The 18,519-nt window shown below is 32.9% G+C and overlaps 1 protein-coding gene across 1 annotated transcript in view; it reads left to right on the forward strand.

Moving 5' to 3' along the window:
* Nucleotides 1-665: 665 nt before the first annotated feature.
* LOC105623556 (POU domain, class 3, transcription factor 2-like) overlaps nucleotides 666-18,519 on the forward strand; it is a 141,410-nt gene continuing 123,556 nt past the window's right edge. Inside the window, exon 1 of the mRNA XM_012204948.1 lies at nucleotides 666-842. Coding sequence (XP_012060338.1) covers nucleotides 666-842 — 177 coding nt within the window. The remainder of the gene's footprint in view (nucleotides 843-18,519) is intronic.

An 18,519-nucleotide genomic window follows, 5' to 3' on the forward strand; every position in this document is an offset into this window, starting at 1 on the left:
AGAGAGAGAGAGAGAGAGAGAGAGAGAGAGAGAGACAAACGCAGTGTCGAGTTCGACAAGTTTCAATCTTGGCGCAAGGTCGCACCGACACGGCACGGGGTGTTTACGTTTTAATATCGCGTTTGTGAAGACGTCACTCAGCCGCGGCGACGGCAGTGTCATCACGAGTGTCCACGCTCGGGCGGACAGCGATTAACGTGAGCGACGACGTCGATGACCGTCGAGGACTCTCCGCTTTGAAGAGATACCTTCTGTTCGTACGTGTGATAGCTAACCTGTCGAGTGTGCGCGATCCCGAGACGTTTGTACGCGAATACTCAGTGATCGTTCTCGCGATCGCGGGACGGACGCGGAGCCGGAGCGTTGTCGTAGTGCGCGAGCGCGGCGTGTACCGCGGTGATACCGCGCGCTCAGCGGTGCAGTGATATCATCGGCGGTGAGGTGTATGTCGCGCAGCGCGTGTCGTGCCCGTATCGCGGAAAAGTAAGCGGAAGGAGGAAGGAAGGAAGGAAGGAAGGAAGGAAGAAAGGAAAAACCGAGAGAAAGAGGAACGTGACGTGTGACCGAGAGTGAATTATTTGCTTGGAACTTGGGTGCGAGCTTGGCAGCTCGGAAGAGAGAAGATAGGGAGAAGAAATACGCGGTGATAATCCGTAGGCTGTTCAATGTATCCCTGGTACCGGGACAGCGTCGCGGCTGCGGCGGCAGCTGGCCTCGGCGGGCCGGTTGGCGTCGTGGGTTCCGGATTCTGCTCCACTGGACCCGGCCAGGGTGCTACCACTATTAAGACTGAGAGCGGATACTCCGACTGCATGCTCGCCCTCGATTACGTCCAGAGTAAGGTGAGTGAATACGGTTTGACTTCTTTCTTCCGCGTTTCTTACATCCCGCGTTTTGCACGTTCAGATTCCGAGGTCTCTCGCCAAAGTCCAAGGGAGACTTTGGATTGAATTGTTTAGGCCTGATGTTTGCAACGCCTTGTAACATTTAAACATACCTGTTTGCATGCCTTATTTTGTTCAAGTAAGTAATCAGAAATCGTATATACAGTGTTAACGCGAAATAATTTTATTTATATTCAACGACACATGCACGTTAAAAATACGGAGCATCGTTCCGGAAATCTTCAGCTTTTATTTTATATTGGCTACGTTCAGTATAAAAAAACAAACAACTTTGCAACTGTTGTAAAATTCTTTAATATGATTGATTTACTTTATTATTTAGATCCAGCAAGGAACTAAGAGCGAGACCAATCATATGAAAGAATTTTCCAACCGTTGCAAAGTTGCTTTTTCTGCAGCCATTATTTAATTCCTTCGTGAACACACCTCCTGAGAATTTTATGTTTGGTCACACAGAGGGCAAAATGATCCCAAATTTTTAATTGATTGCCATATTTACAGCTTTTCTTAAAATTATAAAAATTACTGAAACCTATACCTTTTATAGATTACAGAAATGCGGTGGTTTTTTTAAAGTTTTTAACATATTTGAAAAAATCAAAGATTGATCCAAGGAACAATAGGTTGAAGGTGCAAAAAGAATATTTTAAACTTTGAATAAATGGCAGTTTAGTTCCGTTTTAAAAAAAGACCTTAGAAATATAAAGCCTCATGTCTTTTTGAATCCCAGGTAATCGAAGGGTTAAGCTGCATTCAGAAATTTCACTCGAATGCATCCAGACATCATTTTATTCTTGTCCATTGTTAAATTTATATATCAAATTGTATCCAATTTAAATTATTTTCAATTATTTCTATAGATCGCCATTGCTTCTAATATGTCGTTAATTTAACTAAAATAATAAAGTTAAAGTTTCACTCAAGAAAATGTATTAAATTTAACTCAAATTTAATTTATTATTTAATAATCGTATACATTAATATGAACGTTATTTACTTGAAATTAACTAAAATAATAGAGTGATATTTTGACATATGGAAGTTAATAATAAGAAGTTAACAATAATGTTAATTAAATCTCAAAGGATTGAGTTGCTTCTTTGATATCTAATAGTGTTGTTCAACGAACGTTAAACAAATATAAAATGATATGTTGATGCATTCCAAGCGAAATTTCTGAAAGTCTTAATAAGCGATATTAATTCGTAATTGGAATATATAGCTTCTAACGACCCTGGAATATTTTTCTAATTTTTAAATAGTGTAATAATTTGGAATAATTTTATATTTCACAATCTTATTTTTTACAGTTTTGTTTTATTCAAGTAGATTAATTAGTGTACTACATTTATGCCAAGTTTAAGTATTGCAATTTTTTATGTAGTTGAAAATTTTAATATTTCTAAAATTAATAACGGAAAACTACAATAAATTCCAAAAACCAATATATTCCTTTAGCAAAAGGAAAAAAAGGCTTTACGGGTTAATATTCGAAATCAGAAATTATAAAATCGAAAATATACGGGATGAAAGAGTCAAATTGTAGATTCGTGATTTAAGAATTTTAAGATTCATGGTTCCAGTTTCGAATTAGAATCACAATATTTAAAAAAGGAAGAATTTAATTTTTTAAATGATAAATTTTTACATGAAATTTAATGCCCATTTCTTCTGAATAAGCAGGATTTAGAAACAAACTTAATAATAGATTTTTAATTCTAATAATAATAAATAAATTTTTGCAAACTTGTTGTTACAAGTAAAATATAAATTAATCATCTTAAAATTTAATCATAAATGATCAGATGTCGCAATAAAAATTTTAGATTTATAATTGTTGACAAAATATTTAACATTTGCGATAAACACTGATTCGTCATCAGATATTCGCTAATTGTATTGGTAATATCGTAAATTTGACAGTGACAGACAAATCGTAAAATTATAAAATTGTTTGGAGACCAAAGCGATAAAAACCTATTGAAACTTCTGGTAGTAAAATATTTCTTTTGTGAAATAATTGTCACGGTGCGACGACAAGAATGCTTAATTTAGGTATTGTCGCCTATGCTTTAATCCCACTTCCCTGTTGGTTTGTTGTCAATTGTATAGTGCGGTATTTCTCCTTTTTGACATTTATGATGAATAAATGAGGCAAAATGTGGCCGGATCTCTTGTTGAGAATTCTCAGTAGGGATACCACAAGACAAAACAAGATTTTTGGAAGTCTCATCTTGCCTTGAAAAAAATCTTGAAATATATATTCTTGTCTTGATCTTGAACTCGAAAATCTTGTCTCGAAATTCTCGAAAAAATTTTTACAATTTAAATAAGACGATCGCAGTCGCTGCGCGCTGATAGCGCTGGTTGCAACGATTCTTTGTTTTCCAAACTCAATGTCGCAATATCGCGCAAATTCCCGCAGTATTTTTTCAGACTGTGGGATTGTAGCGATTTTACAAAAATGGTTGTGAAAAGAATTGCTACTTATATTACAAATCGATTCAATTGACAGTAGTTTTATTTTACTCTCACTCCTATTTTTTCTTCTGCGACATAAATTAGCGCTCCGTAAATATTTTACCCCGGAATTATTTTATATTTATTATTTAAAACTTGAAAATTTTTAATTTGTTTAAAACTTGAAACTTTCATCTTAAATTTTTGGAGTAACTGCCAGTATGATTTATGAACTCTTCTAAAAATGCCTAACAAATTTCTAAAAAATTAGTTTATGAAAGTATTCATTTTTAATAGTTTGATTTTTTCGAAATTAAAATTTGTTATCTCCTATCATTTTCATAATTTCTATCAGCTCGGAAAGATTTTACAAAAGAATAGATTAATTTCTATAATTTTTTGAGATTTTGAAGAGTCTAAAAATTTTGTCTTGTCTTCAAACTCTCCACAAAATCTTGTCTCAATCTCGTCTTGAAATTGGGGACGAGACAAGATAAGATTATTAAATCTCGAATCTTGACGGTATCCTCAATCTTTAGAATGTAAAATTCTTTTAAACTACTCAGTGAATTTATACATAAATGAGTTGTAACATTAATTGTTGCTAATCCAAATTAAATTTCTGAGAACTCATTATACAAAAATTAACTAAATTCTAACACATAGATTTTAGAATTTATCTAACAAATGTTGGCGTTGATTTTTGGCACTGATACGAACTTATATCAGAACGAATAGTATGTAATAGACATGATAAATGGTTTGCGCAATTTTTCCGCAGTGAATAGACAATTATTTCGAGGAATGTGTTTGTTATTTAGGCTTAAAAAAATTTTTTTTTAAGCTGCTCTAGTTGCTATTTTTAATTTTTATAAATTTATATTTAGACTAATATAAATTATAAAACGTTTAGATAAAATATATTTAAAAATAGTAATTTTAATATAACAGTTAATGCAGGCAATGTTGATTGTCTCGTTTGACCAGTTGTCTATTATAGTATAATTATTCATCTCATGTTCGTTTTATGTTCGTAGCAAAGTAATGATGTTTACACGCTAGTATTTTATTTTCTAATTACTGGAAAAAAGAAAAGAAAGAAAGGAAAAAAATAGACATTTCCTAATATGCATAAAAAAGAATACAAATGCGACATTATTTATGAAATCAATACTAATTCACATTTGCATGAAAAATTAATTTCGTTTGATGATATTATTTTACGTTTAGCAACTAATTAATTTTTTTTAATTTAATTATAATTTGCATAATTATAATTTGAATAATTTGTTATTAATTGTGCGGTATTTTGTGAATCTATTTTAGATTGAGCTAATATTTGAATGGTCAATTATCATGTATGATAAATTCTATCTTTGATATTGTTGTGAAGCATAAAAACTTGGAGCAACTTCTTTCTTTTTTGTGGTTGTTGATTATACTCATAGCCGACACAATAATAACGTCATAAGATACTCGTAGATGAAGATTAATACGATATGAATAATCATACGGTAGCAATGAACTTGATATTTCAAAAGAGAATTATTGCTACCGCGTTACACCAATTTTCACATGTCATTTACTTGGAACGAACATTCGCGAATGCGAATCTCTGTGCGTTTTTTTAAAACTATTTTTCGGTAATTTCATTGAGTAATAACATTTTGGCTAATATTTAAATATTTTTTAATTGTTATGATTAATATTTTTTGTAATGATGCACGTGCAACACACTGCTTTAATAAAAAATAAAGCCTTCGAATGAATTCGATGTCAATTTCAAACGTTTGAATTTGATGTTGCACTTTTTTTTGTTTACTGATGGCGAGCGAAAAATTGGCATTTAAGAATGATTTTATATCAAAGAAAATTTAATTTAATGATACAGAAAGAGAATAATTACTGGGTAATTTCGAAATAAGTGAGAATTCTAATTTAACATCTGATTCGCCTTCCATCCATTGATTTACTTCTACTTTTGTACTGATTTGCCTCGTTTCACTTAGATTGCCTTCTTCTCAGATCCAGATGGAGAGTTAATCGTAATGAATTATCGCGTTAATCTTTCGATTTGCTTCGTATATTTTCTTGCGAATATTGTAGACGACGCGTAAGAAACACTGACGAACCCGTGCCGCGGCTAAATCGACAAGAAGGCCATCTGACATGTCAACTTGTGAAAATGATTTGCACATAAAAAACACTGAGCTTATACCATCAAGTGATCTAAAATCAACAATAAAGCGTCATTGACATCAACGATAACTTTCAAATTTTTCAAAGATTTTTCTGCGTTAAGTTAATAATTCGCAATTATCATTGGTAATAACAATTATCGATGGTAATGATTTAGTATCATCCTATAATATCAAAACATATAGAAGAAAAAATTCAGTTTTCCAAATTTTTATTTTGAAAATAGCGAAAGAATTCATGTTCCAAACATTGCGATAACTATAAGTAGGTTTAACTATAAATGGCTTTTTTTCTGATGGATGATATGAACGCATTTTTCTCGGTTCTGAACGTGTAATAACATGGGATGGGACGTAATGTACAATCATATGTGAACGCTCGTTTTTGACAATACACGGCTTGATAGCGAATTACCTTCGGTGCCGCGAGCGATATCATTATGTGCTATATACGATTTTATCATTCTTCTCAATTGCACCATTCGCGAGCCATAAAATCGCGGAATAAAGTACTTACGATTTGCAATTACATATTCACGATTGTCATCTTCGTGTAATTTTCATGTATTAACTTCTCTAATATACACAGTTTTGCAAATAATGCAAATAATCGAGAAAGCTCTTTCGAAACTGTTCTCGGTGAAAACACGGTGAGTTTATTCGATAATCACACCCGATCTAATCACAAAATTCCATGCATTACTTTGCGAAGCTTTTTAAATTATTATTATACGTTCAATGATAATCATTTAATAACTACCTAACGTACGGTGGCTGTTAATTATTAACGACGGCAATTAAGTGGAGTGTTGACGACTCGGCGTCCATTAACGGGTGATTAAGATCTATGTTCGATTATAATTTCTAGCAATTAGTCGTATGATGTATGTAAATAGCATCAGCTTTTGCACTGATTTCTTCATGCTATTACTTTGCTGCTCTTTAGTATTTATCAATGTAATTTTCTGCACGTCATTTTTAATATATTTTTTTATTGAATTACATATGGGATGATTGATATGATTAAGTGATATGAGAAGGTAAAAATAATATAAAAATTATATGAAAACGTATTTTTATAACAAAAATCTATCTTTTTTTACTTAAACAAATAATTCAATTACTTAAACAAAAATAAGAAAATTGAATAATTGTTTTAAGAATAACACAATAAATTCTACTGAAAAAAAATTATTAAATCGTAATACATATTTTTTTTAATAGAAGTACGTTTGCTTATAGTAAATATTTATTCATTAGTAAGATAGTTAAATCAAATTAATGATTTTTATATAAGATAAATTATTTATCTTATCTACTATTTATCATAAATTGTTTACATTTAGTAAATATTTATTTAACACTATTTAAACAAATATTTAGTATTTTTTAGTGCATACAATACAAAAATTCGAAATATTATTCTTTGCAATTGTCCTATGCAGTAATAAATTCATTCAATTTTTTGTTTTATAACATTTGCTTTATTCATTTAGCAAAAAAAAATAATATATATTACTAGTTTACACGTTCACATGATATTAATTTTAGATTTGCATAGATTGTTTGATTACTCTCTTATTAAATTCTAACGTGATAGACAGATAAAACTCAATCCTAATGCAAGAGCGCAAATGTCGGTAGATAATTTATAGCGTACCCACGTGATTCGCCATAATCAGAAGGAAACTCTCGAGAGTCCGTTCCGCGATTTAACGAACCATATCGTACGTTGTTACCAATAATTATCGGGCCATCGAGCGGCGATTTTTTGTCATGGGTCGATTACCGACTCGCTGTCGGGTCACCATCCAATCCGACGACTTTCGTTCAACATGTGCGGAATAGATTTTCCTGCACGATGTCGGTCAGTAAATTAATGGCCAGGCGAAATTAATATCGCGCGCGCAACATATAATTGTCCCGGCAATCAACCCGTTTAATTATGTATATTATATGTCCCATACGCGACAGGAGGCTCTTCGTGACTCTTTGTTGCTGCATACATCCCTTTACATTTTCCCGCAATAATTATTTTCGAGCGTGAGCGCGCGAATGATGCGCATTCGACGCGAATAAATTACCGGGAAAGCGCGACGACAGCTGATTATAAAAATGATTACGGCGTATATGCGAAAGGCCATGGAGCCGTGACTAATTACCTCCCCGACAGGGAAATCACCGCCGCGATCTCGAAGTCAATTCGGGTTTCTCATGTGTTTATGATAATACCTTCCATCGATATCTAAATGTTCCTCTTTTGGGAAATGCATCGATGCGTACGTCGCTACCTCTTTCTCTTTCTCTTTTTAGAAATGTTATGCTATTTTGGCTTGGCCCTTTCATTTTAGGTTCAACACTGCTCTTTTTCCCTGTTAAGAAATACGAGGCAAGAAAGCCGGCAATTCTTATACTTTGCATGCCGGTGACGTGGATTTACGTATCCTACGCCCTCGCGATGAAGCCAAGTAAAGTTAATTTATCTTTTCTACTGTATCTCGTGCTAGTTTATGTTACTATATCAATATTAAAAAATTTCTGATACGAGAAAAATTTTTCAAAATTCTTATAAATTGTATAAGAATATTTTGCGATATTATATAACACAAAAAAAAATAAAAGTAAAATATAATGAAAATATTATGCCAAATGTAACTATTATAAAATATAGAAAGTTGCGCACATTAAAGTTTTTCTATTTAGAAATTATTCTTGGACATTAAAAGGGCTAAAATATAATTAAAATTTTTATTATTTAACCGTTAATAAATAATAATACTGTACTTCTAAAATTTCTTTTTTCTGTACTTCTCGATGTTTTGTTGTTGTTTTATGATCCCAACGTTGAGGGAACGACTTCTTTCAATATACAAGATTTTACTCGAAAACTGCATTGTAACGTTACATGCTTCGATTGGCTATTTAACAGGATTGTCTTGTGAATTCGCTAGACATAAACATAAATAAGATAAAAAAAAAACTGTCGCTTGGTGTTCGGTAGTAGCAGCGCGACGGCGGTTTATACTTCTTGTCCGTTTGAACGTGGAAACGGAGATGGTTCCATAAAGACCGAACGAAAGAGAACTTCATTGGCTCCTCTCGACCATTGACAAAAACGCTCTGAAAGTGTAACGTGCAACCGATTTCCCCTTCGTCTTGTCTCACCACTTTTCCACGTAACCACCATAAGTATCGCGGTCCGTTTCTTTGTAGATCGAGTAGAACGATAGTTTCGCGGGTAATCGTACGTGTCTAAATATGCGAAATCGCTATTGTCATTAACATCTTATTTTATTTATTTGTTTCTTCGATCTCTAGTTTTTTATATACAAAAACAATTTTCAATTATTTAATAATTATTCCTCATTTTTTGGCATTTTAATGAAATATAAATTTATTAGAAAACTAATTAATCTTTGCAGTAATAATTATTTGTAGTGTTGATTTCACACACATTGACAAATATAATTTATATTATGTTTTAGTAAAATACAAAAACTTTTCTTCCATCTTCATATCTGTACTTTGAAACTATAATAGCTATTTGTACTCTTTTTAATTATGATAAACTTTTTTATCGCCGTAAGAATCTTTCCAAAAACTCGCGAAACTCGTGCGGTGATGCGCGCTGCGAAAAGAAACAATCAGGATCGCTGACTCGATTCTCATAATTCGGAATGAAATTAACTGGCCGTGTTGATTTTTCCGCTTGGAAAGCCAACGACCGTTACGAGGGGCGGCTCGTTCAGCTAAGAAAAACATTATGTTTCTGGTGAGTCGAAAATACACGCAAGGAGTTCTCTTGCGGCGAATTGTAAAAATTTGTTTTATGACTTTATAAAGATAGATGAAAATATATCGTAGATATCGTAGGTAGAATTCCTAAAATTGCTGTAACATTAGGATGATTGTGACAAAGAGATAACCATGAGTGATCTTAGACACCAACGAGATCGTCAACGAGAAAATTGGCAGCTATTATGTACCTCAGACTGTTATTATTTGATAATGATTCTATATAATTCTATGTAGAAAAAAATATTGCAGCATAAATCTAATTCAATCGATTATTAAAGGCTCTCGAAGATTTCATGAAATTTTATCTTTTGTAAATACTTTAATTGTTAATATTAAACTACTATAATTAAGTATATACCTAAATTTATTAGCGGTGTTAACGATATGTGTGTCCGTTTTACAAAAACAATTTGAAACTTATCATTTTCTTTCTCATTTCCATTCTTTATTTGTATGTTATTAGAATAGAACAAATGGTATGTCGCTTTTGCAAATATTCTGCGTTAAATAAAGTTCTTTGAAAAAATTTTTCTTTTTTGAAATCAGTGGCAACAATTTTTCATTGTTTATGTTGTATAACTATTTTGACTATTTTGAACTTTATTTTGACAGAGATATGAGATGGACTTTTCGCGCTCCACCCTAGTGTAACAAAGTTGATTGTCGAATATTAAAATGATTGGTGTAACGAAGCGGGCATTCGCCGATCTGACAAGCAGTAAACTCGTGTAAGATTTTCAAGTTGAAGGCGGCCATTGGCCGTCAGGGCTAGGCATCCGTAAAAGGTTGCTCCTGGATCCGGGCGGCTTTCCAAACTTGGCGGATCCAAGGACCCTTTTGCACGGCCCGTTGCAAAAATGGCTCGGACGATGCATGACTCGCGTTTCTCTCTGCCATGTAGTCCCATCTAAGTTCAAGGCAAATGACACTCGCTTGAACGATTCAGACCGCGATATCGAGTTGACATACGCGCGTGATACGACAACAGCTGGTTTGGATAATGGAATGAAATCTGTCACGTGCATTCGTCGAGATAATGCTTCAGTAAACAGATTCTAAGTCGAAGATTTTTTAATCGGTACGAATTCTCACCAGTTTGACTTATTTTGTACCGATTTGTTACGGTTAAAGGTCCGAATCGAAGCGACGATAAAGAGCGCGACGGGAAAGCTCGCGATGTGGTAGAGGATGAAAGGGCTTAGTTACGCCGAAAGAGTGAAGCGTACGAGGTCGCGGCCATTACGGCCGATAAACAGCTCGAAATATCGCCGAAAGAAGAATTCAGTGGTAATGGAGCGGCCGGGCAAAAACGTGGTCGCGCGCAAAGAAAATTAACGGCAAAAGGGAAGAAACGAAACGCGCGCGCACCTACGTGGCCTATCGAGAAGAAGAAGAAGTCTCGGCTCTTGGCACAAAGAGGCGAAAGAAGGGAAACGAGGAGTGACGGAGGGCGGCTGCGGGAGGAGAAGAAGAACAACAAGAAGGAGAATGCGTCGAGCAATAGCGGCCGGCCGACGGAATGACGGGCGAGAGGGGTGGAGGGAGGGAAGGAAGAAAAGAAGAGAGGAAGAGAGGTGCGATCGGAGCGTGCGCGTCCAAGTACTGCGGAGGACGTTCGCGATGCATCTTCCTCTCTCTCCTTTCTCCGTTCTTGCCCTCTTCTCGCTCGCACGTCCGCCATTCTGTCCCTCTCTGGCTCTCTCTCTCTATATGTATATACATCTCCTCTCTCTCTTTCTCTTTTGTATTGTGGTGACTTGGTTCTCCAGGTAGTTCGTCCTCCGATTGGCGGGCGTGGACGCAGGTGCGCGTGGGTGGGGGAGGCGTGGTACCCACCTCCTATTGGCTACCGGGTCCTACCCACACCGGAAGTGGGGCGACGATGTAGGAAAGAGGATAGAAACGAAGGGGGGCAGAAGCTAAAGGCAGCTCCTCCGCTCGAGCTCAAGCCGAGGGGACAAAAACAATATCGCATCTCGCGCGCAACGCCACAAAAACCTGCCAGGTGGCATTTCGCCTTACCTTGAGGGTTACTGCCTCTTGCACGCGAACATATACACACATACGCGCGTCTACGTGCACCTACGTTATACCTGTCTATCCTGCGAAACCCACGTCGCCGCCATGCTACCAAGTATTAGTAAGGGGATGTGCCCGCACCCCCTTGACTTCTCGATCAAGAGGATCAAATCCAAATGAAAGTTTTATACGCTTCGCTCGATTATGATTTGACACAGAGTAATTCGTCAAAGTTTATTTCTTAAAGTTTCTACGTTTGATAGAATCTTGAAAAGATTAGGATAGAATTCGATCATGTACTATAATAGAGAGATAATTGAGGTACCATTTAAAAAAAAAAAATAATTTTTCTAAAAATTATCACCAAATTTTTATTGAGGAAAATTTTTTATCTTTTAAAAATTATGTCAAATTCGATACATTCTTAAATTCTGTTGAATGCTAAAAATGTCTAAGTTTAAGGCATTTTTTTTTATATTCGTATCTCTACATAATTATATCTTTTGTAGAATAAATTGTATAAATTTATCATAAATTTAAACTGTTTTCTTGTTTTAATTTATATTTAGTGATAATAACCATATTGTTACTATTTCATGTTTATTACATTTAGAATGACGTACTATTCATTTGTTTTCTTAAATTCTATTATTTAAATTAATACCGAGAGAAAATTGATTATTAGTATAATTTTAAATTAAGTTGATAATTTTTAATATCATAATTGTGAATTAAGTTTTTCAAAGAGAATTATTTTAAGATGAGCATTACTAGAACAAAATTTATCTTGAAGTAAAAAAAAATTCGAAAAAAGATAAATGGATGCGTATAGGAAAAGAATAACATAAAAGTAAAACCATTACTATTATTGTTTGACAATTGTTAATGCCGAAATGGAAGAGGAAGGGTATATCGTACAACATTGAGAGAAAAAATTCGTTATTTCTGTAAAAGAGGAAGTGTGTTATGCAATATCTAGTATAAAATGATTTAATTGCATACCTTATTTTTTAAATTTCGTGGAGTAAAATCTCTCTCGAAGAAACTGAAAATTTAGTCTTGAAAAAAGAGTAAAAATATTGTCATTCTTGTTCAAGAGTGACAGATTTTTACTCTCTTTAAAGTGAGATTTACTCATTCTTTTGAAATAAGGCTCCGAAAGAGTGAAATCTCAATTCCTTTTTTGGAATGAGACTCGGTCTATTCTGGTATTACACTTCAAAAAAAGTATTAAGGTTTGGAGTGAATCTCATTTCAAAAGAGTAAATCTTATTCTAAAAATAATGAAAATCTGCCACTCTTGAACAAGAGTAGCGGTATTTTCATTCTTTTTTCAAGACAAACTAAATTTACATTCTCTTCGAGTGAGATTTCACTCCACGAGATTTAGAGAATAACATTGAATTTTTCGCAATGATGATATCTATTTTGAATATTGTGATAAATATTTCGTCAAAATTAAAGGTACGCAAATATGCACACGATGCGCAAGTGTAAGGTAGTATAAAGTTTAGAAAAATTTTATATAACTCGCATATTTATTTCATATATTTAATATCAATGTATTCTTATGATTCAATACATAGTCATTTAATTTAAATTTATGATTGATACACACTGTGATACACTAGTGCTTTTGGAATTTTGTTTATTCATTCTTGTTGCATGAAATGCACAAAGTTAACATTTATGTGTTTATGCGAGTCAAACGGGAATGTCGGTACGATGTTTTCGAGGCTTTTAGTTAGCACATAAATCTTCACGAATAATAACATAGCCATCCATTAGGACAATTTTTGACAGGTTGGTAGGTATAATTTAGATTGAGGAAATAAATGGAAGAAATAGGGGAGACGAATGCAGGGAGAGGGTGAATCGAATGTGAATGTTTTAGCAACACGAAAGAGAGAGCATCGAGATGAAAGCGATAAAGTATACGTCAAACGAACGTGGAGTTGATCATGCACTGCAGTGTAGAGTAGATAGAGATTAACATTAACTAGTTTGAGATGATTGTTCATTTATTGCCACTCGCGATGTATCAGCTGGGAGATAAAGATACATGGAGAAAAAGAATTTTGCTGTCGTTGCAAATAAATCATAGCATCAAAATTTGTTACTTGATTTAATAGCGAAATTTGATTTGTTTAAAGACCTCGTCAAGTAAATTAGCTCATAAAAATATGAATTTGCTGCCAAGACGAAGTAAAATTTATTTACAGTAAATACATTTTGTTGTAAAAAATTTATTATCATAACGAAATAATTTGCAGAGATTTGGCAAATAAAATTAAATTCTTGACACGTTCTTTTGCTATCTGTATACTAAAGATTATTTATTACGACATAAAATATGCTGCACCAGCAAATTTCTTTTTTGTGTGTACGATTATATTAATATATATTGCGCAAGCAATATATTATGTGACGAAAAATAAATGCATTGACAGAATCTCGATCTGATTAAATTTGGAATATTATGATTCACGAAACATATTGAATAATGAAATAATGACTTTTTTACTGAATCACTGATTGCAAACGATTAAACATATTTGATATGTGCAAAACATACTTCGTTTAATATTTTCCATATTGCCATATATTCGACATCAGTCATGCATGAAATTAAAATATTTATTATGTTTTATATTGATATCTACATAATATGTATTACTTGTTGTAGTATTCATTGTATGAATTTATCATAAATTTAAAATGTTTTTGTTTTCATTCTTGTATCCATTTTTAGTCATAATGATCGTATTATTATTTATTATGTTTATTGCTTATTTAATGTTTATCTCTTTATTGATAGTCTAATTTCTGTAATTTTTGTACAACAAGAAATAACAAAGAAATAACGCAGATTAGTAAACATGCACGTGAAAGATGCACGTTATAAGAGCAGTTTAATAAAAATTTCGAGTGTAAATCAGCAATTCTTTATCAATTGATATTAATTGTGATTTAACTCATACATATTTTAATTGCATCTAAAGCTTTCTTACCGCTATGACGCTATGACGCTATGACGCTATTTTGTCTTAAATAATTAAATAATAATGCATTATGCTTTTTTGATACTAATCACTTGCGAAAAGTGATATAGTGAAAAGTGTAGATGGTGTAAGATGCGCGCCCGTGCGAAGATCGCGGGTAACATTTTAATTTAAAAGGCCGTACCGGAAGGTGTAATTTTCGAATTATCAGTATCCATCGCGCGTCCGCGGATAGTTTGATAATTGCAGCCTCTATTCGCGATGCGACACCGACGGCGTGTAATAGTGAGCGATTTCCGTGATCCTGTCTCTCACGGCTGTTCGTTTCGCAAGAAACGAAAAGACACGTATGCACACTGCGGCACGTATGTTCTATCTGTGCGTAACACAGTCGACATCGTGCGATTCACGAACATTTGAACAATGGCGAATAGCGACCACGGGAGTCCCCATGAATAAAGATCAGAATGTTTGTACAACGATCGTACGTGCCGTCTCTCATCGCGAAATCCACCGTGAAACGCGATTACGGACTGTCGCGAATTACTATCGAGCGGTAGAATTTTTCGCACGGTTTGTCTAGTAACTTTTCAAAATGCCGTAACGTGAGGAAAGTGGAGTCCTATATAATCCGATTTCAAAATCACATGGAAAAAAAAGGTTTCTGTGAAATATTTAAAAATTTAGCTAGATACAGATTTAAAAATAATTTTGTTCATCATCATCAAAATAACTATGTGAAACTATGTCATTTAAGCGTTAATGACAATGCTACATAAAATTTTAACATTTTAATAATCAGTTTGAGCGTCCTATATAATTATTTTCATGGTCAACAAACAAAATTATTTTCAAATCTGTATCTAACTAAAATTTTCTATAACTAAGATTCTTCAACAAAACCATTTTTTTCGTGCAGGCACCAAATGTGAGAATCATCATTTTTACTTTCCTTTAGATTGCAATAGTCATGGAAACTCGCTTTTCGTGATATTCTTCTAAGGGCGCGGTCACACCGGAAAAGCAGAAAGCGGAAAAGCGGTGGCTAACCAGAACTCGCGCTGGTCAGTAAATAAAAAAGCCGAAATTGTCAACTACTAGCACGAGTTCTGATTGGCTGCTGCTTTTCCGTTTTCTGCTCTTCCGTCAAGATGTGAACGCTCCCTAATGATTTTTTAAGTTTTATGATAAGTGAGATTCACGAGAAAGGCAGAGCGACGTGTTTTCACGATAGTATTCGCCTTACATTCCGATCGTTCGGCCGCGCGATAGAAAGTAACAAGCTCCATCGGCTGATTCGGGTCGATTTGCTGAGGGTATAATTCCGTGCGCGGTTAGGTATATACATTAATCAGACAATTAATCGTGTAATGGCTTTAATTGGACCCTGTTAAGTGTCAGCGGTGTCCACCGGGTGTAATCTTCGCCGTAGCATCTGCCTTATCTACATACACACTTCGCTTTGTACGGTCCAGGTAAAATCGAGCGGTAGCTACATGTAGTAAAACGCGGACTCCCGGAGCGGTTGTTGAGATTATAGATAAGTATTGTGAGATTTAGTGAGATATCCGATATCGCTTGATAAGTATGGCATGCACCGCTTGTAAGCGGCAGATACCTATGTCTGCTTCTCTTACCGACACCGTGCGACGCGACAAAACGATATATGCTTCCTAACTTTCTGTTTTAAGTAGGTAATCTAAGTTTGTCAGGATACTTATCTCTTTAAGAAAGAATCCCCACACCAATAATAGAAAATGTGATTTCAGTCGAAATGACGTCAAATTAATTGAAACTGTGATATTTTTAGACATAGCTGATAATAAGATGCTGATCAAAAGTCTATATGCATCATAAGAAATATGATATTCTATTGTGACACTATTTAAAGTTGCTATTTTGGGTCTAATTGTACTGAAAAGTATCATCTTTATCTACATTTCTATATTTACACAGTTAATTTTTTTAAATATATATATATATATATATAAGTTTAAATATATGTATACTGTATACATTTAAATATATATACTGTATAAATATTTATAAAATTACATACGTATATAATCATACGCATGTCTGTTATTGAAAAGCGTATGTATCAGTGTGTCGAGGGTTATTCCATCATGTCTGACATTATTATGGACACGTATAAGTATTTATACATAAATGCCTGTGTAATTAAAAAGATAAACTGTGTGTACTGCAGTATATAAAAATATTTTTCAGTTTGATTAGACTTAAAATAGTTTTAAATGGTGCTTCAGCAAAATCTATTCATTTTTCCATCAAAAATAAATTTGTGCTATCACTTTTCTAAATCTATAGCGTCAAATTTAACTTAACGTGAATCGAGCCACTGCTCCTATTAAATATATCGTTATTTTTTATCAAAATGCTAGTTAAATTTGACACTATATTATGTCAATTTACACTATATAGCGTAAATTGACACTGTAATGTCAAATATATAATATACTATCACGTTAAATTTGACACTATAGATACTTAACAGTATTCGAGGATAATTTTACATTTTTATATTTATATTAATTTAAATTAATTTAAATTAATTTAAATTTAAATTAACTATTGCTATTTTTTTTGCTCAAATTATAATTTTGTCGCTTATTAAATACTGATCAAAAATATATGGAGATTTTAAAAAATTACAATTTAAGCAAAAAAAAATAACAATAATTAATATAAATATAAAAATGTAAAATTATACCCCGAATACTTCTGAATAGCTAACATGTAAAAGTATATTTATATTTAAATCACTAACATGATTTAAAAAATGATTTAGTTTAATCTTTTTTTGTTGGACATGTGGTAATATATAATTAATATATAATTAATATATAATTAATATAATTAATATAAGTAATATATAATTAATGTGATAGCATTCTTGCACACAGAACTATTTTTTTGAAAATAAATCTCGTATAAATTAGAGCTTGAGTATATAATTATACATATAAGTGCAAATAATAACTAAAACGTATTGCTAAGTTTTTCTTTTATCTATCATAACAATTGAATTTTATTCGGTGTGTTTACGCATATCACGAATTTTTTTTTGGAAATATATCGGTTACATTTTTCCTTCGTTAGATGTTTTCGAATTCCCACGTGCGCGAGTCAAGCGGCTTATTTGCAGAGCTGGTGGAATCTCGTTCGAGATATAATTACAGAGTGGACGAACATATATAATTCCTTGTGACTGCATTTCGATCGTAACTTTTCTAGGTCGTAATCGCTGTAATTCGCGTCAAAAAGTTTAAATATTCTACGTGGCTGATTAGCGTTAATGATTGCTACATTTACAACGAAAGAAAAGATCGAGAAAGAAAGAGATGCGCTGCATATTAAGTTCGAGTAGAAAATCGTTGGAAACGCTATTATTTTATTTTATTATCATTTCGCAAATTTGTGGATTATGAAAACATATAATCACGAATTGATGACATTCGAGCTTATTGGATCGTTTCAATTTTGAGCAATGTTTAAAGACGTCTTTAATTAAAGCGTACTAATATACTCTATTATCTAAATAAATGGATGTAATTTTTTATTTAGCCAATTAAACCCGAAGAACTTAACTTATTACGAACAAATACATTACATTGTTTGTGTTCGCTATATTTACAAGCTAGCAACTTTTTAACGATCTTTACTTTTTGTTAAAATGTACAAAAAGCACGCATAGTTGGATAAAGTTCTTTCACAATTTCTTATAGTTAGACATTATTTCAGTGGATGCTATAAATTTTTATAAACATTTACATTTGAACTTGACTTATTAGAGACTGAATAAATACGTCATAACACACATTTGTGTTTATTATATTATTTACGTATTTATTGTTTCAATTTACAATACAATTTTGTTTCTATTTTTTATCGAAGTAGAAAAGGCATGATTAGATGAGATTTTTAACGTTTTCGACGGTCTCCTATTCAATTTGGTAATATTGTATAAAATTTAATAGTATCTTTTTTTTCATCAAAATAATAGAATTTTTAATGGATTTGCTGTTTGATGTGCAGCAAATAGTTTGAAATATATCAATACATATATATATATATATATATATATATATATATATATATACTATATATTATTATTAT

The sequence above is a fragment of the Atta cephalotes genome (assembly GCF_000143395.1).
Source record: "Atta cephalotes unplaced genomic scaffold scaffold00002, whole genome shotgun sequence".
Classification (NCBI taxonomy): Eukaryota; Metazoa; Arthropoda; class Insecta; order Hymenoptera; family Formicidae; genus Atta; species Atta cephalotes.